At 34.3% G+C, this 25,312-nt stretch overlaps 1 protein-coding gene across 1 annotated transcript in view; it reads right to left on the bottom strand.

Annotated features, from left to right (window-relative positions):
• Positions 1–2,092: 2,092 nt before the first annotated feature.
• Positions 2,093–25,312, bottom strand: part of GRXCR1 (glutaredoxin and cysteine rich domain containing 1) — a 104,804-nt gene continuing 81,584 nt past the window's right edge. The window contains exons 3-4 of the mRNA XM_003773290.2: positions 7,291–7,356; positions 2,093–2,384 (exon numbers count right to left, since the gene is read on the bottom strand). Coding sequence (XP_003773338.1) covers positions 2,205–2,384; positions 7,291–7,356 — 246 coding nt within the window. The 3' untranslated portion in view covers positions 2,093–2,204. The remainder of the gene's footprint in view (positions 2,385–7,290; positions 7,357–25,312) is intronic.

Below are 25,312 nucleotides of genomic sequence, written 5' to 3'. Positions count from 1 at the left end.
CATTTTGGGGACCAACAAGCCTTTAAGTCTCGTGCAGAGAGACTTTTTATATCTAGAAGGAGGTAGTAAGCAACGTCCTGGTTCGATCAACTATTTTACCCAGAAAATATACATACAACCAGGAACCAGAAATCTCCTACAATTGCCTAAATATAGTGATATAGATAGATAGATGGATGGATAGATAGATGCACATACATACACATATGCATATGACAGGACATTGAAAGCAAGCATCTCAAGGAGGTATCAGCCTTGACAGGAACCAAGGAGTTTAAAACCATATTTTATTAATGTCATGGAGGACCACAGCCTGTGAAAATCAGTCACTCAGTAGACATTCTAAGGACCCAGGGACATGGAGAGAAGGCACCATGGAACTAACATGTGGCACTTTTAATGTAAGAACATTGATGAAACAAGTTGTAGACTCATTGATATTTGGCTAGGAGTGACATTTGTCTTGTGCTTTGGAGTCTTCAAAGTCATAGAGGTTCATAAACAGTTTGTCTCATGGTGGAGAGAGTAGCTAAAAAAGATCTAGGTATGACATTGCTTCAGAAAAGCTCTTATTGAAAGAAATGATTGTATGATATTTAGAATTTTTTACCAAGATTTCTGAAAATAGAACAGAATTCTGCTGGGGAGTCTTTGTTTCCAAGAATGCAAAAGATGTTAGACCATTGGAAAGTCATCCCATAGTAAGCAAGTAGTTTTAAGACTGGACAAATTTCCAGTCTACAAAGAAGTTTGAATGCACTACAAAGAAAATACATCTCAATCAGAATTACCTAATGTGGAGATATATCTGTATATACATATCCCCTATACCTATGTATCTAATATATATAAACAAATTTTTTGTAGAAATATATATTTATATACATATATAGAATACCCATATATACATCCACTAGATTCACTATATATAAAAGACATTAGGGATATATGTGTGTGTGCATATATATGTGTGTATATGTGTGTATATATGTGTGTGTGTAAAAGTATATATGTACTTTATATATATAATGTGTGTATCATTTATATATTCATATATGTATGTGTTATGTGAGTATTATATATACATATATGTATGTACACATAAAACCTTTATTAAGTGCTTACTACATTCCAAGCTCTGTGCTAAGTACAAGTTATATAAGTAAAAGCTTCTAAGTAATCCCTGCCCTCAAAGAGCTTATATTCTAAGGAGGAGGAGAACTATCACATAGAAGGGAGCTGGGAAGGGAAGACCAGAATCAAAAGCAAGCACTTTTTTTGCCTTCAGTTTTTGAGGCTTCTTGGAAACTAAGGTCATACATAGAGTGTGGACCAAAGAGACCATCCTCAAATTCAGGAGGCCATAGAAAAACTCAATTCAGCCAGTTACCAAACTTACCAATAGTTCATTAAAAGAAATGGAAAATGGTCTTCCCATATAGTCAAAAGGTACCTTTTGGCATAGTCCATGCAGGCATTTAGGCAAGTGTGTATAATGCTATTATTATTTAAGCCCGGATGTTTGTTTTGCAATTTGCTTTCTTAGTGCATTAGCATCCTTTGCTATCTATGTTAGTTTTCCATGGAAAGCAAGTACATGTACATGCTATATGTTTCTGCATATAATCTATATATCTAGTCTCTACAGAAATCTAATGTGATTTTACATAGGGTGAGATTTTTGCACTTTATTTTATAGATGAACTTCCTGTGAATGTGTTTTTGTAAAAAACAATTTCCTTGGAAGTAATTTGGACAGAATGAAGAGTTGAGTTTCACCGAATGAATGGTTCTCACCCAAGCACATAAATTCACATTAAACTCTTAGAGGCAGAAGACAAAACAAATATCACCAAGCACAGAAGGGAGAGAGCTAAAGGGAGGGAGGTAGCCAGGTGTCTGAGAGCTGAAGAGAGTGACTGGTGATGTAATCTTTGACAAGGAGCTCACACTCAGGGAATGGTGTCAGGGGACTGAACAGCATCTTGGTGATTAAATAGAGAATCCAGCCTTGGGCATTTTGTGAATAGCCTGTGTCTCTTTCTTAACATTTAGGAAATAGTTGACTTCAATGACTTCAGTGAAGATTCAATGATTATTACAAATGAAGTTTATTAATTATCCCATAAACATTACCCTTAAAAAAGAATATTACAAACTCTCGAGCGGTGTTAATAAAATGAGGCTCGTATTGGAAGATGTTTCTAGCTTGTGCAACTCCTACAGCGCTGCAGTCCGTTTTCGTTACAAGCTGTGCATTTCAGGGCTTTGAAAGAGTCTGTAAAGCAGTTCCGAAACACTGACATCTTGCTTCCATGGCACACTGAACAAGGAAGGAAGCCAAAGCCCCCACAGGAAGGACATTCATGTGGATGCTGAACTCTCTGCAAGCACATGGAGAGAAGCAAAAAGCGTTAGAATGGCCGGTGTTTCCAGTCCTTTGGGATACCCACACACACACACACACAAACACACAGATATCAACAGGGATTGGAAAACAATCACATCTTAAAATGGTCTTTGCAACCTGTTCTTACAAACTCTCCACAGTATACCAAGAAGGCGAGACTTCAGCTAACTCCCTCCCAAGCATCATATTGTTTTTCCTTCCTCCCTTTCCAACTCATTTTTTAATAAACAACATCTCTCAGAAGATGAGAAAAGAATGTAAATTATTGGCTGATCATTATATCTGGAAGAGGAATAAGACTGCTCAAAATGGGAAGTGTGGAAAACTTCACACCATTTCTGTGAACATCAATTTCTTCATCTAAAAGATACTGGTAAAATTTGCATTAAGTTGATTTCAAATTTTAGGCGTAGGAACGTGTTTTATAAGCTCTAGACTTCAGATAAATTAAGTTAGAGATGGGCCCCACTTGGAAAAACTCAATATACAAAAATGTGGATTTTAAAAATGGCTATGGAAAAAAGTTAATTGTTTACACTAAAAGAGGATTACTCATTTTAGTAAGAGTCTCTTTTTGGTGAGACTCTGCTCTAATTATCAGGCATCCCAAAATTTGCTTTAGATAGAAAAATTAGGAAGCAGTGGGAAGAAGTAGGGGATGAACTTAAAAAGTACAGTGTTAGATGACACTATCTATTGAAGAATCCTAACTGTAATCATATGACATGTTAGTATAAGCCCTCAATACTTTCTAAGCTTTTTCAAATAGATTGCATCCGTGAGTATTTGTCATAGTCAATATAAAGCAGACATTATCAATCTTATTTTATATGTGTGGAAACTGAATAACGGAAAGGTCAAGAGGGCAAACAGATAGTTAATGCCATTCAGTCCTGTCAGTACAACTGAACAGATGTTTTGCTTCAAAATTGAAGAATAGATATCCAAAATGGTCAATTAATTCTTCCTGGAAACTATTTGATTTATAACACATTAAATCTCTGCAAGGGATCTTAAAAACGTAGTGTAGTTTTGGGCTATTAAAATTTTAAATTTCATTGAGACTTTGGGTACATGGACTCTACAACTTTTTAGGAATACATTTATTATGTAATACAACGTTCACCTGCAACGTGTGACAAAACACATTTATCAAACAAGTGAAGCTCTGTAATCCTCAAAATTACTCAGTCTGACTTACTGATTCGTTGTTGATTAAGTGTCTGTGCTATCTAAGTCACCGTATTGAGGTGCTACAAATCTTACAGATCATCATTTTCTCTTTTTTTCTACCCAAGCAGATAGATGAAAAATAATTATCTGTTTATTTACTGGATGAGTTTCAATTTGAATCAAATTATATGAAAGGGAGAATGAAAATTTCCTACTGTGCTCCAGGCACTGGGTTACATGCTCTACCCATATTAGTTTTTGACTCTCCCAACATTCCTGAAAGGGAAATGCTATTATCCTATTTTACAACTGAAAAAACTGAGGGGAGATGTTAAGTGACTCGCCTAGGATCACACATCCAATCATTGTCTGGACTTGAACTGAGATTTTTCTAACTCCAGTCCCAGAGTTCTAACCATCAAGTCACCAAGCTTCCATGAAGTGGTAAGCAAGAGTTAAGTAATAAGGCAAAAGACTCTTATCTACTAGAGGTGAAATAGCATTCAGAGTCAAGATTTCTGGTATTTCCAATAATAAAACCCCTCGATTGGATCTTCTTTTAACCAGAACACAATGTAAAAATAATAAGAACCCAGTCTGTAACCATGGCAATACTAATAAACTGGACCACTAAGAGTGCCTGTGGCTAATATAGCATCACCGTGCAAGGAAGATAATCCCCATCATAATATGACTTTCCACTCCCCTTTCGAGTGTGTCCTCCTTAACTCTGTAGTGATGATTTTAAACCACTGCTTCAGACTCACTTAATATCTCCCTCTTCTCCCGCCTGATGTTATTGCTTGGTCTGAAGTGATTTCTGGGCTTCCCTTCTTTGGGGTCAGGACTAAATCCTTGCTCCTTTTTCCACGAGAGGGTTGTACCATCTGGCCCTTGTTTACCAGCACGTGGCAGTCCCATTCCCTTCTGGAAGGGAATGGGCAATAGGGATTCTACAATTCCAATTAATCTTTTAAAAGCAAGAAATAGTATCAGTTACTGATGAGAACATTCATAATCTACTCCCAGATGTGCTTGCTTTAGACAACATTATTTATGTAATAAATTCTCAGGGTTCCCCTAAGTACCTCCCTTAGATACTTAATCTTCCAGCTTTTGGTCTAAATTCCTGATAACAGAGCTATAATGAGCAATTTGGATGCCTAGAGCAAGCATCACAAAATCACCAGCTGTATGAAAGATATCCTCAAGTAACCTTTGAAAGATAAACTGAATTGAATAAAGGAAGAAAAAGGAGAAGAGAGACCTCAACAACTCAGACCTAAAGACAGAAAGTTCAGTGGGAGACACAAGAATCCTGGGAAACCAGGAGACTGTGAGGTCAATTGCACAATAGGACTGGATGGAAGACGAATGCACCTGGGACAGGATTACTGAAGAGGAAAAAAGCACGTTACTTAGTAATTTCCTATTTTATTAATTATTTTTATAGCCTACATGATCCGATTTTTGCCTCCTGAAAGAAAACAAATGCCCTCAGCAGCCTCTAAATTTTGATGCTTTAGACTGAGCTTCAATCCAGTTATAGCTCTGTCCACTAGAAACCTCCTGAGGAATTTTATAACAATAATTGACCTCTGATTTACAATATATAATAATATATTATGTATATATGATATTTATAATGTATGTTGTACATTATAATATATAATGTATGTTATATAATAATATAATAATAAATTAACCTCTGACTCATAATATATACTAATGCTTCATTGATATGGAAATATCACAAACATTTGATATTTCTATGTAATAAGACAAGTAATAGACTACATACAATTATTTGAAATATTGCCTCTGGCTATTTATCAAATGTACTTTTTACATGGCAATCCTAGTTGATATGAAATTGAAAATGTATGTAATTAGTTCTGCTGATTAAATGCAATCATAATAACCTTGGTACAGTGGAAAGTGTGAAGGATTTATAGTCAAAAGACCAAGGTTTTGATAAGACCATAGTTTGAAAGTAAAAAGGGACCTTCATGTTCATTTGGTCCAACACCAAAATTTTGGATATGAAAAAAACTAAGGGAGAGTAGAGGTGACTTTTCCAAGTTAAGCAGGTAATAGGTAATTGAAATAGGATTTGAATTCATGTCCCATGATTCCAAGTCCACCAGTTGTTGTTCTGTACTCTTTGAATCCTTGATTTTCTACTTGCTACCATGGTGACCATGATAAGCCATTTCGCCTCTATGAACCACAGCTAATTTGTCCATAAAATGGGAGAGTTGGATTAGATGCACACTAAAGTCTTCTTCAGCTCAATAGTCTTCCTCCTGAGAACCTTTATCAAGTACTTCCTCTTTGTAGAACACGATGTACGTTCTGAAGAAGGCAAGAAGTCTAGCTTGGTCTAGACTTAATCCTCATGTATTTTAGAGAAATTCTAAGTAATCCAAAGTAGATCAAAAGTGTAACAAGGAGTAAGTTCCAGCAGCAATGCTGTGCCATGTAAGGAAGACATCTAAGTTTCTAGTGGTGGTCCAATATTTCCCAGAACTCTCCTCAGAATTCTGCTACGAGAACATCATATTTGAATTTGTGGAGCGACCACTCACATCTTCTCGGGGTTTATCCAACAGAAACATCTTTATCTCTGTAATGAATTCTTAGCATTGAGCTACTTTATAAACCTTTCTCTGGCTTTATCATCTCAGCATAAGGGTCAAGTGTTTAACTACATTGAGCAAAAGATTCTGTGCTATGAAAAACACAGATCAGATATTCTGCAGACAGACTCTGACCTGCTTTCAGGAAGCTCAAAGAAATTAAGTCTATAAATTAGGCATGGATGTGCCATGAGGACGGTAAATGTGGAAATGACTAACCCGATTCCCTCAAAGAATCAGGAATAACATGGAAGGTTTGACTTTTATTAACCAACAAAAGGAAACTCCTTTTAGGTTTCTAGGAAGAAGAACGGGCAAAAAGTCCCAGTCTCACAAGAGAACTGATTGTTTTTCTACATAAATACAATGTTTTTCCTCTGAACCAAGGAACCATCTCCCCTGAAGCTGAGATTACTCAATAGAGTTAAAAAGACATTTTTCATAAGAGTAGCCTACATCACTTTTTGCATGTATCTCAGGGGCACAAGCAGAAGTTGGGCCTTTCACAAAGCAATGTATTCTACTGAAAAGAATACTGCTCCAGAAGCTATTCAACAAGCATTTAGGAAGCATCTGCCATGTAGAAGATATTGTCCTAGTGTCTGAACAAACAAAAGTCAAAAGGAAATAGTCTCTTACTATGTATATGTATGTGTAAGTATTAGAGAGAGAGAGATATACTCACATACAGTGATAGATATATACCTAGATATACATAGACTTTGTATTGTATACATAATACATTCAAATATATACAGACATATATACAACTATGTGTATATATACACAGGTATATATGCACACATTTTTTAGATATAAATATTTCTCCCCCCTTCCTATGAATTAAATTGAACAAATATTTATGAAGCACCTCTTATGTATAAGATAATATATTAAGAACTGGGATTACAAACAATAAAGAAAAATAAAATGACAATAATAAGAGACTGAACCTTTCATCAAGTAACTTATATTCTAATAGAGAACACAATGTGAATTAAGAAAGGAGGCAATTAAAATACCTTTAGATTGTTATTTTTTTAAAAATTTGTTAAAATTTACAATTACCTCGATTTTAGTTAAGAGGTCTTGCAGTTCACCTGACTCATTCATTGACAAAATTTTCTCAGCACCCTATAAACATGAAAAAAGAAAACCCTTATTGTTAGTTTTTCGAAAAGTAAAATGCCACATTGTGAAGTTAAATGCTTATTCTGAATAGGTGGAGGTAGTGTATGTGCGCACATTCAACAGACATTGGTAACTAAAAACAAGGGGAGAGAGGGGGACTGAAATTAAATTAATTGATTAATTAAGGTCACCACTTAACATATACAGTAGGAAGAGCAGATCAGCTTTTTATGATGAATCTACTTGTTCATTAAGTGCCCATTAATCAAAAGTCACAGTATAAGGCTAAGGAAGAAAAAAATAAGTATAGTATCAGTCCTCTTGGAACTTATAAACTAGTTGGGATAAGATAAAAGCATAAAATATAATAATACAAAGTGGTGAGCAAAAAAACGAGCTTTGGATTTGTTTGTACATCATGCCCTATTGTGACTTTTCAGTGCAATTTCCCATATATACTAAAATATAATCAACTATTTTATTAATCAAGTGCTTCCAGTAATTTGCCTCAACCACAAAGAAGCTGGGGGTTTAGAAATTGAAAAATGTAAGGTTTCACAAATGTGTTGGGATTTTTTCATAACAAGAAGCTCAAGGCAATCGTGACTCAACTTAGAATTTTTCATCTAAAGCAAACTTCCTAAAACTAAAGAGTAAAAACAAACAAAACAAAACAATGGAACCTGAGAGACCATATATTGTCTTCCAAGTTTAAAATTGAGTTATACGTTGGAACAGGGTGTATTCAAGCAGGGTAGGATTTCCATTAGAAGGCATTTGCTAGAATGATTTATAACTAACTGGTATCTTGATTTCTTTTCACTTCAGTATATCCTAGATGCTTCATGCCTCCTTAATCATCAGAGAGAAATGGTGAGTTAATGTGTCAGAAATGCAATGAATGAATATGCAATGCAGTAGCAAATGTGTATAAGAAGAAGAAGCAAGCTATTAAAAATTGTTGATGGTTTAGCTGAAGTTTGGTCCTAACATACCTAATGTGTAATAAAGTAAGTCTGAAGGTAATGAAAATATCATGACACAACATTACAAGCAAAAACTCACTAATGACTGATAATATTTTAGTTCTGTTACATTCTATTTCTTTTAAGAGTTAGCAAAAAAAAAATGAAATAGGAAAACCTCTGGGGAACTGGGCAGTTTGAACTAAGGCAGTAATGAAAGAATGTGGCTCGTTACTCTCCTGTAGAAGGAAAGATGCTGAAATGACTACAAATAAAATGAATGCACCAAAGTACCCATAAAACTTTTCCCATTCTTTTCCTCAGTGTCACACTGAACCTGAGCTGGATTTATTCATTCAATCAATATTTATTAAACACTTTCTCTGGAGTTTGACCCTTTGCATAGCATAGTATGGGATACACAAAGATAAATAAAACATGTCTCCTGCCCATAGGGAGTTTATAGGCTAACTGGGAAAATAAGATGTGCACGATAAATATAATTCATGTAAAATAGTATTTTAAACTCATTCATCGAGGTACAAAGATGAGAGTTAGGTTATCTCCATAGACTTTCCCTAATCACCACTCCCCATCAGTAAAGATGTCACATGGGATTTTGTTTCATACCTTTTTTGATTCAATTATGCGTTTTTCTGATATATTTTTAATTTTCTTTACTCATATAATTATACATATAAGAGCAAAACACTTTTTCTATTATAGTTTTTCTAATTCTTACTCATCAAACATGAAAATCATTTGAAATCTTATCAAAAGTTGGTCTTTCTACTTATGATCCAGCAAGATGACTTACACAAAACATGTGCTTAATAAATATTTGTTGAGTTAAGTTTAAAAGAGGAAATAAGTTGAAGAGTGATGAGGAAGGTCCCATGAAAGTGGCTAAAGAATGGATAGATTAATAGGCATAAGCAGAAAAAGAGATTCTTGGGATTTGAGAAGAATCACAAAATGAATAGTTGGAATGGAAATCAGCATCATTCTAATCCAACATATCCATGAAAGGTCATCACTGTAAAAGTCCCAAAATGTGGACCTCTTGAGGAAGCTCATTCAACCTTGGAATAATTAGTTTTTGAAAATATTTCTTCACATAAGCCTTAACTTTCTTCTTTATGAATCAACAATTCATGAAGTTTAAATTCTCCTTATCTATAATTTCTGCCAGTTCTCCTGGCTCTGCTTTTTTAGACCAAGTAAATAAATTCTTACCCCTCCTTCAACATAGCAGCCAAACTAATCTAATCCAATGACCATTTATTGTATTTATGGTACTAATATAACAAACAGAAAAAAAAAACCTGTGCCTTCAAGGAGTTTACATATCACTGGTGGGGTGAAGGGGAGGGAAGGAAGGTGAAATAGATAATTTGATAGATAATTTGATGAGGAAGAGAAGAAATACCAAGAGAATCAGAAAGGCTTCCAGTAGGAAATGACATTATGAGCTGAACCTTGAAGAAAAATAGCAACTCAATGAGGAACTGAGAAGTAAGTATTTTCCATGGATGGGAGACAGACTATGCAAAAACCATTTTGCCTTTCATAATGTTCTTGAGTTCTTCTTTGGTCATAAATGCCTCCTTTCTCCAAAGATCTGATAAGTAAATCATCCCTCTCTCCTTTTTGTTAGAAATGGGACCGCTGAATTAAAGGAACTGCAAGTAAGTCAGCTTGGCTAGAACATAGAATACTTAAGTCAAAGATGATTTTCTGTCCCTTTTGAGTTTTCCTTATCTATATTAAGCATCAGTAATTTTTTCGATGGATTCAAAGGACTTCAAAGTTTCCTGGTCACTCCATTCTGCATAAACTGCAGCTTGTCAACTTCCTAACACATGAAACCTAGAACTGAACACAAACTCTATAAATGATCAAAATAGAGCAAAGTACAATGAAACTTCCTTTGTCGTCTCATTCTGGATGTCATGCTTCACTAATTGAAACCTAAAATTTTATCACATTAACTTTTGGGGAGAGGGGAGAAGAAAATGTTATTTAAATTCTGAACATTTTTCACATGAATTCTTTTCCAGTCATATTTCTTCCATCTTTTATTTATTCAGCTAATTTTTGAGCCCAGATGTAGATCATTACACTTGGTTTTATTAAACTTTGTCAATATTTTAATCAGTGGTAATCTTTGGTTGATGGTCTTTTGGTTGCCAGGATAGACCTCCAAGTATCATCTGCAGAGTTGACAAAAAAACTATATGTTCATTTTGGTCTTTAATAAAAATATGCAAGGGGGCTGGAATAGATCTGTGTGTTCTCATAATGGTTAAATTTATTTTTTAAAAAGGTACATGATTTGGGCATAAAGGATAACACTAGGAACAAAAAGGAGAGAGGGATGATTTACTTATCAGATCTTTGGAGAAAGGAGGCATTTATGACCAAAGAAGAACTCAAGAACATTATGAAAGGCAAAATGGACAACTTTGATTACATTAAATTAAAAAGGTTTTGCCCAGACAAAAGCAACAGAAATAAGATTAAAAGGGAAGTACAAAGCTGGGGGGAAATCTTTACCATGATTTCTGATAAAGGCCTCATTTCTAAAATATGTAAAGAACTGTGTCAAATTTATAAAAATACAAATCAATCCCCAACTGATAAATGGTCAAAGAGTGTGAATAGATAATTTTCAGATGATGAAATTAAAACCATCTATAGTGATATGAAAAATGCTCTAAGTCACTATTGATTAGAGAAATGCAAATTAAAACAACTCATTTACCATCTCACACCTCTCAGATTGGCTAAGATGACATAAAAAGATAATGATAAATGTGGGAGGGGATTTGGGAAAACTGGGACACTGATGCATTGTTGGTGGAATTGTGAAATAATGCAACCATTTCGGAGAGCAACCTGGAACTATGCCCAAAGGACTATAAGATTGTGCCTATCCTTTGACCCAGGAGTGCCATTACTGCATCTGTATCCCAAGGAAATCATAAAGGAAATAAAAAGGACTCACATGTGCAAAAATGTTTTAGCAGTTCTTTTTGTAGCAAAGAATTGGAAAATGAGTAGATGCCATCAATTGGGGAACGGATGAACAAGTTGTGGTATATGAAGATAAGGAACTGTTATTGATCTCTAAAAAATGATGAACAAGCTGATTTTAGAAAGGCCTGGAAAGATTTACACAAATAGGCTGAGTAAACAAGCAGAACCAGGAATACATTGTACATGAAAACAGCAAGAATGTGTGATGATCAACTATGAAAGACTCGATTCTTCTCAGTGGTTCAGTGATCCAAGGCAATTCCAATAGACTTTGGATAGAAAATGCCATCTGCATCCAGAAAAAGAACTAAGGAGACTGAATGTAAATCATCAACACATGCTATATTCATTTCTTTTTCTCTCCCATGCTTTTTCCCTTTTGTACTGATTTTTCTCTCCCAAAATGATTATGCTTAAAATAATAAATTTTTTAAAAAATAATAAAAAAGCATAATTCTGTAAAGTCAAATTTTGGTTTTTTTTTCCATTTCCCATTAATTAGTATTACTGTCTTGTTTGAATAGGTCAAGTTTAATTTCTTGTAATTACATGCAATGTCTTCATCTCATCATTATTCTTTCCTCCAATTTGATCTTGATTTTGACCTTAATCTCATTGATAGCCTCATAGAGCACAAGCGACTGGTTCTAATATAACTCCAATATCAATGAGTCATCATTCATTCCCTGCATATTCACATAAGTAGCTAATTTTGTGATGTGTCTTTCCAAGAATAGCAGTTTCCTACTCTCTTCTTAGAAAAAAAAAAAAAGATATATACTATTGTGAAGTTTCCAAGTAGTCCAGCAAGCCTTTATCATTTTTCCTTTGTTTTCCAACATATTTTTCTCTATCCTCCCTTATATTCATCTTAAAATTGAAATCACTGTGCAGACTTGATTATAGGGATTTGTTAATTTCTTAGAAGGATTTTTTTACCTATTCATTCTCTGAAGCAGATGTTGATGCATAAGTTGCAATTAACATCTTTGTGCCCTTTTTGCTGATGTTCAATATGAGCAGTACAAGACAAGATGAGCAAGTGCCTTGTGAAATTATCATTTTAATTTCCTTTGAGCATAGAATGAAACCAACTCAACCAAGTCTTTTGTTCGATCTCCAAATAGAACCTCTGAGCCATCCTGCCTTTTCACAACTTTGCTGAGTTTTCTGATTTGGTTTATGATGAGAATGTTGGAACCGAGTTGATTAAATTAATATGAAAATGTATTGATTGTTAGGCAAAGATATCATGTTCAAGTCCATGGTCTAAAAATGTGTTTCTTAAAACATACTCTGCCTCCTTTTCTGATGTTTGCCATTGCCAATATGGAAATAGAAGGAATGAAGAATATTTTAAATTTTTCATTTCTGTTCTGTGTTTTCTGCGTTAAATTATTCCTCATCTACTAGCCAACCTACCAATAAGATAATATAGTTAGCACAAAGAGAAGCAGAATGTATGAATTTGCTCATAATTATTTCCCACTCTAATTATGATTTTTTGTCCTTAGTTATTTCCCAGACCCTACACACATGGAGAAGGCAATGTATAAGCATGTTCAGATAGACAAGGAGTCTTTACCTTCTCCCTCTCTGAATTTCACTCTACCATTTATTGGGTGCTGTCTAATGGAGACTTTATCCACTCAAATCATGGTTCTGATGCTATTTAAATAGGTGAAAACAACACATCATCATACTCAAACTTTTTCTTTACAGCTGTACTTTGATCATCCCTATTTCTATTAAGATCACCATTATCTATCCTGTTTATAAAATTGACTTTATTTTTAATTTTCCTTCACCTCCCATATTTAGTTAGTTATATCGTTAGTTGCCAAATTCTTTTGTTCTGATAGAAATAAATGTCTCTTGCAAGTGTCCCCCTCTCTATAGTTATATTGTCATCACACTAATTCAGCCCTTCAGCACCCCTCAACTAGAGCCTTGCAATTGCCCTCCTTTGATCTTCCTGACTCAAGTTTCTCCACCAATTCATCATCCACACAGCTAATCATATTGTTTTCCTAAAACAAGTAACTATTTAACTCACCTATTAAATAAACTCTAAGGACTTCCTATTGTTAGTACTATAAAATATAAAATTCTCCTTTTGTTTATCAAAGCCCTTCACAGCTTGATCCCAATCCACCTTTCCAGACTTAATATGCATTATTCTTCTTCCCAGTTTATGGTCTAGCCAAATTAGCATTCTTGATATCCCTCACATATGACAATATATCCTCCAAAATTTTGTGCTTGACTCCATCAGTTAGAATATGCCTCTGATTCATATTTTCTTCAAAACTTGGTTGAAGTACTATCTTCTACATGTCAATTTTTAAGACAGTGCCTGATATATAAGATAGTTGACAAATACCTTTCCTGATCCTGACCCTCCAAACAGCAAGGACCCTTCACCTTGCAAATAACTTTGTATTTATTTACACATACAAACACAAATGCCTGCACATTTTGGCCAACAGAAATTACGTTTCTCAAAAACAGTTAAAATATATTCTTCATATTATCAATGTCTGGCAAGTGGTAGATGTTTAAAAAATTGTTGTCAATTGATAAAGTGATGCAATCTCCAGGATTGCATCTAAATGTGGTATAGATTATAAGTACATTTATAAATATGCCACAAATACTCAGGCTTTGCACACGTGTTTGTGCATATATGTATGCCTATGTATGCATATTTACATGTTTATACATATGTTGGTTGCTATGTGTTTTATTAGCAAAAGAGTATTCATTCTTCGTATATTTGTGACATATTTTATGAATTAATATTTTCTAGTCAAGATGTTATTCTAGCTAGGTGTCACTGGTGTAATCATTATACTGCATGACAATCATCATTAAAACATTCTAATTAAAAGTGCCAACTTTCCAAAATTAATCTATATTTTTAGGGATGTCTACTTTTATACTTTAAGAATATTTAATAAAAAATTTACAATATTTTTCAAAGCAAAAAATAAAAAAGTTGCCATAGCCAAATGTGGTGATTTCAAATTAATGAAAGTATTACCCAGTTGTTTATATTTTTGTACATTTGAATGCATGATAATCATCATTAAAACATTCCAATTAAGGATGCCAACCTCCCAAAGTCAATCTATATTTTTAGGGATGTCTCCTTTTTTATACTTTAAGAATATTTAATAAAAAAAGTTGACAAAATTTTTCAAAGCAAAAATAATGCCAAATATGATGATCTCAGATTAGTGAGAGATATTGCACAATTAAGAGTTCCCAATTATTCAACAAAATGTCTGCATAGTTTAAACAAAAGTACACTATTCAAATAATATTGTTAAATAAATTAAAGGGTTCATTTACTTTTTATCTTTTTTTGGTACAGTCTTGTAATTCCATCAACGCTGGGAATTCCCAGTGTGGTAATCCCCTCAACTATTGCTCTTCTATAACTTACAATCAGAAAGTTGCCTGGGAACATGCAGAGTAGCTTTTCTATGGTATCAATAGCAGGATATTTTAGAGGTGACTCCAAGGTCAGTCCTTTACCACTAACCCATCCTATCTCTCTCCTTTGAGGTTTATAAAATTTTAATATTCTATATTAACAAAATCAACAAATTCTTGTCTTTCTTTACCAAGGTCCAACTAAATTGTCTCAAAAATACTGTATTGGTTACATATAAAATGAGAATTGAAAAAAGATGTTTGAGCTCAAACTACCCCAATTTTGGCATAATGTATTTTTAAATCCCAGAAATATTCATGATATCCAGACAACCAGACATCAGAAGAGTTAAGTCTCTGTAGCAGATCCATCCTCAAAATGTTGCATGTAAATCAAGATTTTTGTAAATCAAATCATGTTCCCTATTTCATTTCTATTATAATTTGAGGTACATTCTCATGAAAAATCCTTCAAATCAAGAGCTAAGACAAATCATACTTAAATGTGACAGCCTGCAAAAGTGCAAAGAAAGCCGAGTTTGGAGTTGGTGGAGATGAGTTTGAATGTTATCCATAGTCTTTAGTAAAAAAAAAAAAAAAAAAAAAAAATGATCTCAGATACATGACTTAATCAATCAGGGTCTCCAATTCCTCAAGTGTAAAGTTAAGTCTTTAAAAAGCTAACTTACACAAGAATTAGACTAATGATCTCTAAGGACTTCTTTGAGCTCTAATAACTTGATCATAATTCAGAATTTCCCATTTTCTTCAGGTGGAATAGCACTTACTGTAAAGCTTGCTAGTTCAGGCTTCCACTATTCAGAGTTGCCCTTGGACATGGGCAAAATAATCTTGAATAAATAACCACACACTGTACCTTAGCAGAGGTCAACTGATCTGTCACAGAATTGGAGTTGGGAGGGAAGACATCTGGTCCAAGAAAGACCCAGCATCCTCTCCACTGCATTTCCTACAAATGGTCATCCATTTCTTTGTGATTTTCAGTGATGGAGAACCTACAGCCCATAGCTTTTGCAAGTTCTTGCAAGTTCTTTCCCATGGGTTTTTCCCCTAAAACAGAGATAAAATTGCCTCTGGGCAAGTTCTACCCATTATTTCTGGTTCTCCTTTGTGAGCACAAGCAGAACAAGTCTGTCTCTTCCTCTAGGGGAAGCTGCACATAGTTTACAATATGGATTCTTTCCTTCCTCCTCACTTCCCTCCAAGTATGAGGCAAGTATTTGATGGTGGTAAAAGATAACGACTTAAGGAAAAGGGAAGAGGGAGGAAAGGGAAATTAATGGCAGTCTGGACTCAGCAGACTGGGGAGGCAATCAACAAGCATTTATAGGTGTCTACTATGTGCCAGGTAATGTGTCAGAAATGCATACATATACATATGTATGTATATATGTAATATTTGTAATATGTATATTTATATGTTATATTATATATAAATATATGTATATATATAATATATGTTATATATATAACATATATTATATATAAGGACCCAATGAAAAAGTCCCTTCTTTAGATGAGCTTACATTATATATATATATATATATAAAATGTTACATATTATATATTTTTATATATTTATATATATAAAGACCCAAATGAAAAAGTCTCTGTTTTAGATGAGCTTACATTATATATATATATATATATGTATATATATTATATATTTTTATATATTTATATATATATATATATATAAAGACCCAAATGAAAAAGTCCCTGTTTTAGATGAGCTTACACTCTAACAGGACAAAACTACACAGTACATACAATCTAGATAGAGACAGAATGTATATTAGTTAATTTTGGAGGAAGGCAAAGGTAGAATGGCCATCAAGCACCATTTTAAGGGAGAAGGTAGCATTTGCTTTCAGGCTGAACATTTAAGGAGAAGTTGAAGGAATAATTGTACATTTTGTTTTTATTGAGCAACCTGGCCCCAAAACATTTATAGATAAGAGTTCTGGATCACAGACCTTCAAATACTTGAAGAAACATAATCTATCCCCTTAATCTTTTCATCCCCAAGCCAAATATTCCAAATCTCATTCCACCAGTCCCCAAATAACACAGTCTTTGGTTCTCTCACAGCCTTCTGGATGTACTCCGGTCTGTCAGTGTCCTTCCTAAAATGGGTGCCCTGACTACTCATAATGACATTATCGCAGTCCCAATCCCCTGCCCCCAATTAAGTGCATTGTTCTTCCATTAATGCATCTCAAGACCCCAAACACTTTTTTCCACTTAAACTAAGGTTTGCCCAACCTCCTGCATCCTGTACTTGTGAAGCTGATTTTTTTTAACCCAAACATAAGACTTTCACATTTCTCACTATTAAATCTGACATTACTATATTTAACCTGTTATTTTGGTCCATCGAGACTTTCCCAAATCCCAAGTTTATCGTCCAATATGTTGGCTGTCCCAACTTTGTGTCACCTGCAAGTTAATCAGGCCAGGTGTAACTCATTGACTTTCCATCATCTATGCCTAGGCTGACTGAATCCTGCTAAAGATTTAAGCCTAGCAAGGGTGAGCTCTCACTTTCCATTGTCCTGCCCTCATCCCTGGTGCCCAAGGGCTCCGGAGGGGGAGCTGAGGCAGGTGACCCAGCCCAGCCCTCCCTCTCTTCAATCCTGAATTCATTTTCATGTCATGGAGAATGGAGGACAAACAACAGCCATTTATACATTCATTCAAGGCATTTAAGCCAAAGCAAAAGGTCTATGCTTTTATCCAAGGGGCAGCTAAGGAGCTAATGGCCAGAGTGCTCGGGCTGTAGCCAGGAAGACTGAGTCTGAATGCAGCCTCTGATATTTCCTAGCTGTTTGACTTAACCCAGTCATTTAATCTCTGGCTGTCTTGTTGGTCCTCAACTGTAAATGGGTATAACAAAAGCATCACCTCAAAGAAGTTTTTGAAAATTGAATGAGATAATATTGTTAGTACAGTCCTTTCCTGGACATAGTAAATACCATATAAAATGCTAGCTACTATTTCCCAAGTCATTGATTTAAAAATGTTAAATAGTCCAGATCAAAAGTCTAATTTCTGGGAGGAAGAAATTAAAAATATGCAGAATATGTTGCAGAATCAATCCCTCATTATAAAATAAATTTAAATGCCTGAAGGAGTTCATTAAACATTTCAAAATTATAATAATCAACATTTATATGTCACTTTCAAGTTTACAAAGTACTTTCTTCATCCCCAAACTATAAGGTAGGTGTTTTCCTATACCCATTTTACAGATGACAAAAAAATCTCCCTAGAATCAGGGAGATTGGCTAGCCCAAAGTCACATGGCTAATAAGGGGCTAAGGCAATACACAACCCATCTCTTATTACTCAAGGCCTGAGCTTTTTCTGTGATACTGTATTACTGCCGATACATGCAGCTAGTTTTCATATTGGCTTCATAGCTGAGTATCGGGTTGCCTCAATGTATGGTATATATTACTCAGATGCATTTGTGAATGGACCACAAGCTTATAAGGTCCCTGAGAATTCAGCAGTGTGCACGGGACTCATGTGGCAAGACTATCAATAATCCCTAGTGCATAAAATATAGCAGTACAATATCCTTCCTTCTGCAGAGAACCAGGAAGGATGTCACCAAAATGATTTACTGCTACTCCAGCTGCCTTTTTCTAAATGGAGTTTTTATAACAGTTCAAATTAAAGATTTTGTTTTAAAACATATGATACAAACAAAAATTCCATTGGAAAAGTGAATAAAACTAATAAAATAAAAGCAATGTATTCCTTTAAATTTATATATATGTAAATATATATCTTATATATAGTATTATATAGAATATATATATAAAGTATTTTGCTAGCCTTAAGGTTTTATATATATATATGTATATATATATATATATATATGTGTGTGTGTGTGTGTGTGTTATGTAAATATATATGAATAAATGTTATATAAATGATAAATATAAAAATTATCATTTATAGAATATTTAAATTTTTATTTATATATATTATTTTATATTATATTATTGTATTATAATGTATGCTATATAATATGTAATAAGTAGAAATATTTTGTTTATAATTCATAGAATATTTATAATATTTAATTTAAATCTAATGATTTAATTTAAAATTAATAATAATAAATAATATTTATATATAAAAACCTTAAGGCTAGCAAGATACTTTATGTACCTTCATTTATTTTGATCCTTCTAACAACCTCATGAATTAGGAGATATTATTATCACCTCCATTTTATGGACAAAATAATTCAGCCTTAGATAGTTAAAAATGACTTGACTAGGATCATGTATCCATTGTCTAAGGTAAGATTTGAACATATTTGAATATACATATTTCTGATTCCTAGTCCAGCTATCCAATAAGTCACATCACTTAGAGTTAAGTTATTTAGCCTCCAATATTGAGAATCAAATTATCAACACAGACAGTATTAACACAGTTATCTGTTAATGTGTTTTTTCCTTGAGTTTTTTTGTTGTAATATATGAAAATATGTGGGATTACTATAGAATAATCAGATGATTCCTAATTGCCAATAAATGACAATGTGAAATACTAGTAGGATAACCTGTATTTAAGTCTTCCTTTTGAAATATTATGGCTATGTGAGCCAGGGCAATGGCTTCACATTTCAGTATCTGAGGCGATTCTCTAAGACAGTTGGCAATCCCCTTTGAACTGGTAGTTTCCTGATGAGGAGCTTTCCACAGTTAGTGGATGAATGAATGAACTGATTGATTGCTTAATTGACTAATTAACTAAGGAGAGAAAGACAGAGAAAATTACTCAAGGATATGGGTCCTAGTCCAGAGCTATTACTCTCTGCAACCTTCATTAATCTTCAAGCTCCCTTAGACTTGCACAATAGTAAGTGGTAAAGTTAACTGAAATCTAGAAGCAAAGGATTTAAGGAAGCTTTGAAGCCTATAATGCTTTGGAAGGACACAAAAGACTGAATAATAATATTTAAAATATAGAAATTCTTATTATGAATTTCCTGAATTCACTGTGGTCAAAGGAAGGAAGAAGCTAGGATTTGTCCTATGTCAATCCCAATCTCTGATGATCTCTCCTGTGATTTTAGGGACTAGATGGTATAGTGGATAAAATGCAAGGTCTGGAGGAAGGAAGGTCTTACACTTAGTAGCTGTGTGATCCTGAACAGGTCACTTGCCCTGTTTATCTCAGTTTCCTCATTTGTAAAATGAGTGAAGGAAAAATGGCAGGATCTTCTTCAAGAAAACGCCAAAGTGGTTTATGAAGAATTGGACATGGCTCGAACAAATAAACAACAACCCTTAGCCCAGAGGAGGCAAGAAGGAGCCAGAGGATGGAAACAAAAAGTGGGATCTAATTAGAGTAAAATAAAAGATTATCTCCCCCCTTTGTTTCACCCTATGTATGGACAATCAGTCCCTTGATGCAACCCTTTATTTATTTACGGAAAGATAACTGCAGATTCCCTACAGAGTAACTTCTGATGGAATAAATAGATGCTATTTTAAGTCAAACTGTGTGTTATAGGCTGGGGGCACAAAAAGTGGCTTGAGAACATGAGAGAGAAAATCGTTCAGGGATTTTTTTTAAATTAAAATCTTCCCTGTCAGAACTGAGGGTAAGGAGGAGAAAGAACAGGAGGTAAATTAATACGTTTAATAGACAAAAGTTCAAAGATTCCCCTCCCCAAAATGTATGTGAAATCTTCTTTTTGAAAACCATCTGTACATTGTAATTAAGGTATTACACAAAAGCCTATTACTTCCCACAAAAAATAAATAAATTTCCTTGTTGCCAGTTTCTAGATATACTGACAGCCTTGAGCAATATGAGGTAATTATCTTAACGCTGCACTGGATTGAATCAAATAGAAATAACTAAGCTGAGACTAGTACCTTGAAATTACTGAGGGGGCTGGCCTGGTCCGCTGAGAGCATGTTCTGAGACTACCTAACAGCAGATTGGAGTTTCCTTTGCCTTCAATTTCCTATTCTGTTAGGTTATTAAGAGACATTGCAATGGTGAAAGACAAAGGCTCAGAAGCTCCAAAATCAGTGGAGAAAAGCCTTCTGGATCTTAAATGATGACCACCAAGTGTACCTTCAACAGAGAAATTAAAATGAATCATGGATTCTTTCCTTTACAAAACCGAAACTGGAAAAGTCCTTTTGGTCAAATATCAGTGTTCTAATGATAACCAACCTTTATAATAAATAGTCTTCTTAGGTTAATTTATTATTATTATTATATATTTATTTCTTTTAGATCCATACAACACTCCAGCAGTGAGAATACTGTTGTTATTATTATTTATATTATATTATTATATTTTATGTAATAATATAATATATGTTATATATATTATTATTATCACTTTTTAAAAATGAAGACATTAAGGCTCAAAATATTTATGACTTGCAAGGGCCACTTCCTAAAGTGAAGCAGGATTGGAACTCAGAACTTTCTGGCTCCATTTTCAATGTTCTATTCACCATATTAAGCTACTTCCATATAGCAAGGGTGAAGTGAGGTGTGTTGAACAAATAACTTTTTTTTAATAAGTTGAGACCCAAGCCTTAACTTGGCCCAGATCCTGTTGCTGCCACCTTGGAATTCTCCAGAGCAATAACTATCGATCACTTGAAATTGTTTGGGGATTCTGTGGTAGCCACATTACCCCTATAACAACCGCCCTCGAATATTAAGCCCAGACTCATAAATGTTTCATTTAACCTCTGTTTTTGCTGGTTGCCACCAAAAAAAAAGGATCAGAAAAACTGATTTATGTTCATTACTACTTCCTATTACTTTTTCCTCTAAGGTACCAAGCTTCCAATGTGTTATCTTGACTAATAAGTCCTCTAGGAACAAAATTTTATGATTAAAGTAAATCACATTTTTAAAAAAATACCGCATAGACCTTTCAAAGCATAGGATATACTTTGCACATCAAAACTTTGCTGACTATGTACAGCTACATAAAACCAAATGAAATACCTCCTCATTTAATTTGTAACAGGGAAGTTAGTAGAAAAAGTTGAAGGAAAATTGTGTAGTGACGTTTGTCTTAGGTATCTCAGACTTCACTTTTGCTCTCTTTTCTTGAGTTAAGCATCCAGCTTCCAGCCTTCCCTTGACAAAACAGGATAGGTCTTAATATCCATCTTTTCTAGTTCATTTGCATCCTCGGTCTCCTTTTGCTTTTACCTGGCCCTCAGGATTGACCTTTCTAAGGTCTTTCTGCATCTTATCCTTATCTTCTGTTAAAAGGGAAATTCATATCTGTCTCTTTTATCAAGGTTCTCTCCCTCAGGACTCACAGACTCATATAGTTTTAGGTGATCTCAGAAGTCAAAGGTTGAAGCCATAGATGAACCAGAATTCCTTCTACAGTATTGCCAACAAGGGGTTGCCTGGCCTTCGCTTGAAAATTTTTGATGAAGGGAAGTTCACTAACTTATTGAGAGAGCCAATTTCTCTTTTGTCATTTCTATTGGTAGGAAGGACATTTTGGTTTTTTTCCCTTATTTTGAACCAAAATCTACTACTCCTGTGATTTTGCCATGTTTCTCCTAAATAATGAAACAAGCTTTTCTTCTTCCACAACATAATCCCTTCAAATATCCCCTCCATGTCTTTTATTTTTACAGAACAAATGTGCCCCTCACGTCTTCAATTGTCTCCTACAATTGATTCTTAGTAGAAATTGAATTCTTTTCATTCTGTTTGTAATTAGATGACAGAACTTGGAGGAATGAGCTGGAAGCTGCAAGGGGGCAGATTTAAGCTTTCTAACAAATATCAAAGAGTTCAGTAGGATTCTCCAGAATTGAGAAATCCCCCAACTCTTGGGGAATCCCCTAAACTCTTTGATAATTGTTGGTGGATTTCCTAGCTCTGGAGGGAAATCAGGGTTGAACAAATGGTTTCTGAATTCTAGATCTACAGGTTTATCTTTTTTTCTCTCTCTGATGAGAATGTTTTTGGCAGCTCACAATGTCATTAAAAGGATTTTTCTTCATAATGATATTATAGTACAAAGATATTATGGTACAAAAAACAAAGTTTTAACATGGTGTTCCCAGCATGTGAAGACACAGAAAAACTAAAGAAACCTTTTGTAAAGATCTTGTAGGCCTTCTCAGCTTGGCAGGCTCTCTAAAGGAATTGACTGAGGCTTTTACGACTAGAGCCCACCTGCTTCTATTTTCCTGAAAACCATCAATGATGGCACAGTATCAAAGGCAGCAAAGTATGTAGAGTCTTCAAGACATCAAGCTGGGATCAATATAGTTTTAGACACTAAAGTGGAAAACACTCATAATGATCAAGGACAGTACTAGAGGCTATGGTTCTAAAAGAATAGGGTTCCATAACGTAGGTTACTTAAAAATTGTCTGTGAAGCTGATGGCTGGATACCTGAGTTGTTTTTCATTGGATTACTGACTTGGAACTAAGAACTTCTACTTGCAGGAAAATAATGGGATTATAGCATGATAGGAGTATATACTATTAGCTGCAAAAAGTACTCCAAAAACCATATTGTCCAAAATTGTGAATTATGAACATATTTCAATAATTATGAACAAATTATGAACTAATTTGCCAAGTCTCCTGGTATGATGCCATACATTTAAGATCCCTTCTCCAGAATTTATTGAGATGCAAACAAGATAATCTATGTGAGATAATATTCTTACAATGTGAATGAAAGAATGAAAAAAGCATTTAAACAATTACTAGGTATAAAGCACAATGTTAAGTACTAGATATACAAACACAAGGGAAAAAATGACAATCCCTGCCCTTAAGGAGTTTACTTTTTAACAGGGGAAGATCACACATAAAGAATAGCTAGAAATATGTGTGAATCCCTTAAGACTCTGAAGATGGGATAAGAAATGGCATGGGAATTGATATGTTTAGGTCACTCACTCCAAACGTTTTAAAATGAGGATCCCCTAAATCTGAATGAGCCTGAAGTCTATGGAAGGAGCTTGAGTGTCCATCATTTTAACTCTATCAATATCATTCCCTCCTGCTTTCACTACTAAAAAAAATCCCTTGAGTACATACACCAGCACAATCATTTCTAGAAACAGTAACATTTTATGGTACAAGCTTTATAGATTCTACAGGTGAACAAATTATTTCCTCAATTTCATCTATTATATACAAACTTTGAAGGCTTTACCTTCCTCACCTACAAATGTAAATGACCTCTAATGTCTATGGCAGCTTAAAATCTGTTATTCACCTTATTTTCTAATTATTGATTTTAATATGATTAAGTTCACAGATATAGAACTGGAAAAGATATAGGATCTTAAAAATGTAATGCCATCTAATACAATCACCGATTAATGACTTTATAACCCAGATATTCTACTTGTACTAAAAATTATTTTTTGAATTCTCTGACTTCAGCAGAATTTATAGGTTGATGTTACATTACTTCAGAACTGTAGGAGCCCTCTGGTGGTTAAAATAATAAGATATTTCTACATTCCTAATGCTATAATAATTTCCATACTGACCAAAGTTTTCCTTTTGTGAGTTACTGATTTCAAATTCCAGTAAGACTAGGTGCTCATTAAAAGTTTCTATTAACTTTCACCTAGTCATAAAATTATAGATTAACTTTTAGAAATAACTTTTCTTGGATTAAAAAACCTGATCCAAAGAACTTCCTAATTTAAAATAGAAATCTGATCATATACAAATACATTTAGCCCAAAATCAAACACAGTGAAAGTGACTTAGCCATTTACATTTAAATTGGGAAGCAAGGAAATTGGTTCCTTTCACCTTAGTCCATCAATTTAGTGCTCCCTAATATGGAAGTGCTTTATTTTTACACCGACTGATGGATTTATGACCTGTGTTACCTTATTTCCAAAGAGTTGGGATGGCTTAATACTTTTACAATACCCAAATCCCAAGCTATAGCTTAGTGACTAAAATTAACTCATTCTTTATACTTATAAACAGTCAGGTAACTTGCACAGAATCTAAACTCTGGACCATTAGTCAAGGTGTTAACTCCTTTGCATCTATCCTTAACTTCTCAGGTAACCTAAATAAGTCCTGAGGGACCACAAAAGCCAAACATGGAAGTTAAAAAGATCTGAATGGAACTTCCAGAGGCAAAGTCAAGATGTAGGAAACACTCAGCCAAGATCTCCCAAAATTCTCCTCCAAGGTAAAATAAAATCTTAAATCAAATTCTGAAATTGCAGGGAAGTAAAAAAGCTCAAGGTAAGACAATCTTCCCACCCAAATCAATTTAGGGGGTTGGAAAAAGAGGTCTGTGCTATGGAGGTAGAGCCTAACCTGGAGCCTACTTAGATAAAACACCAGTAGTGGGACTGGGTGGTGGCAAAAGTAGCAGCAGTCTCAGAAAGGGTAAGGAGAACTGGCAACTAGCCACAAAGAAATTAGAGGGGACCCTGTGTTAGCAGTGGATAATGGACTTTACAATGCT

Source organism: Sarcophilus harrisii, chromosome 6 (genome assembly GCF_902635505.1).
Source record: "Sarcophilus harrisii chromosome 6, mSarHar1.11, whole genome shotgun sequence".
Lineage (NCBI taxonomy): Eukaryota > Metazoa > Chordata > Mammalia > Dasyuromorphia > Dasyuridae > Sarcophilus > Sarcophilus harrisii.
This window is presented reverse-complemented; position numbering and strand designations above follow the sequence as displayed.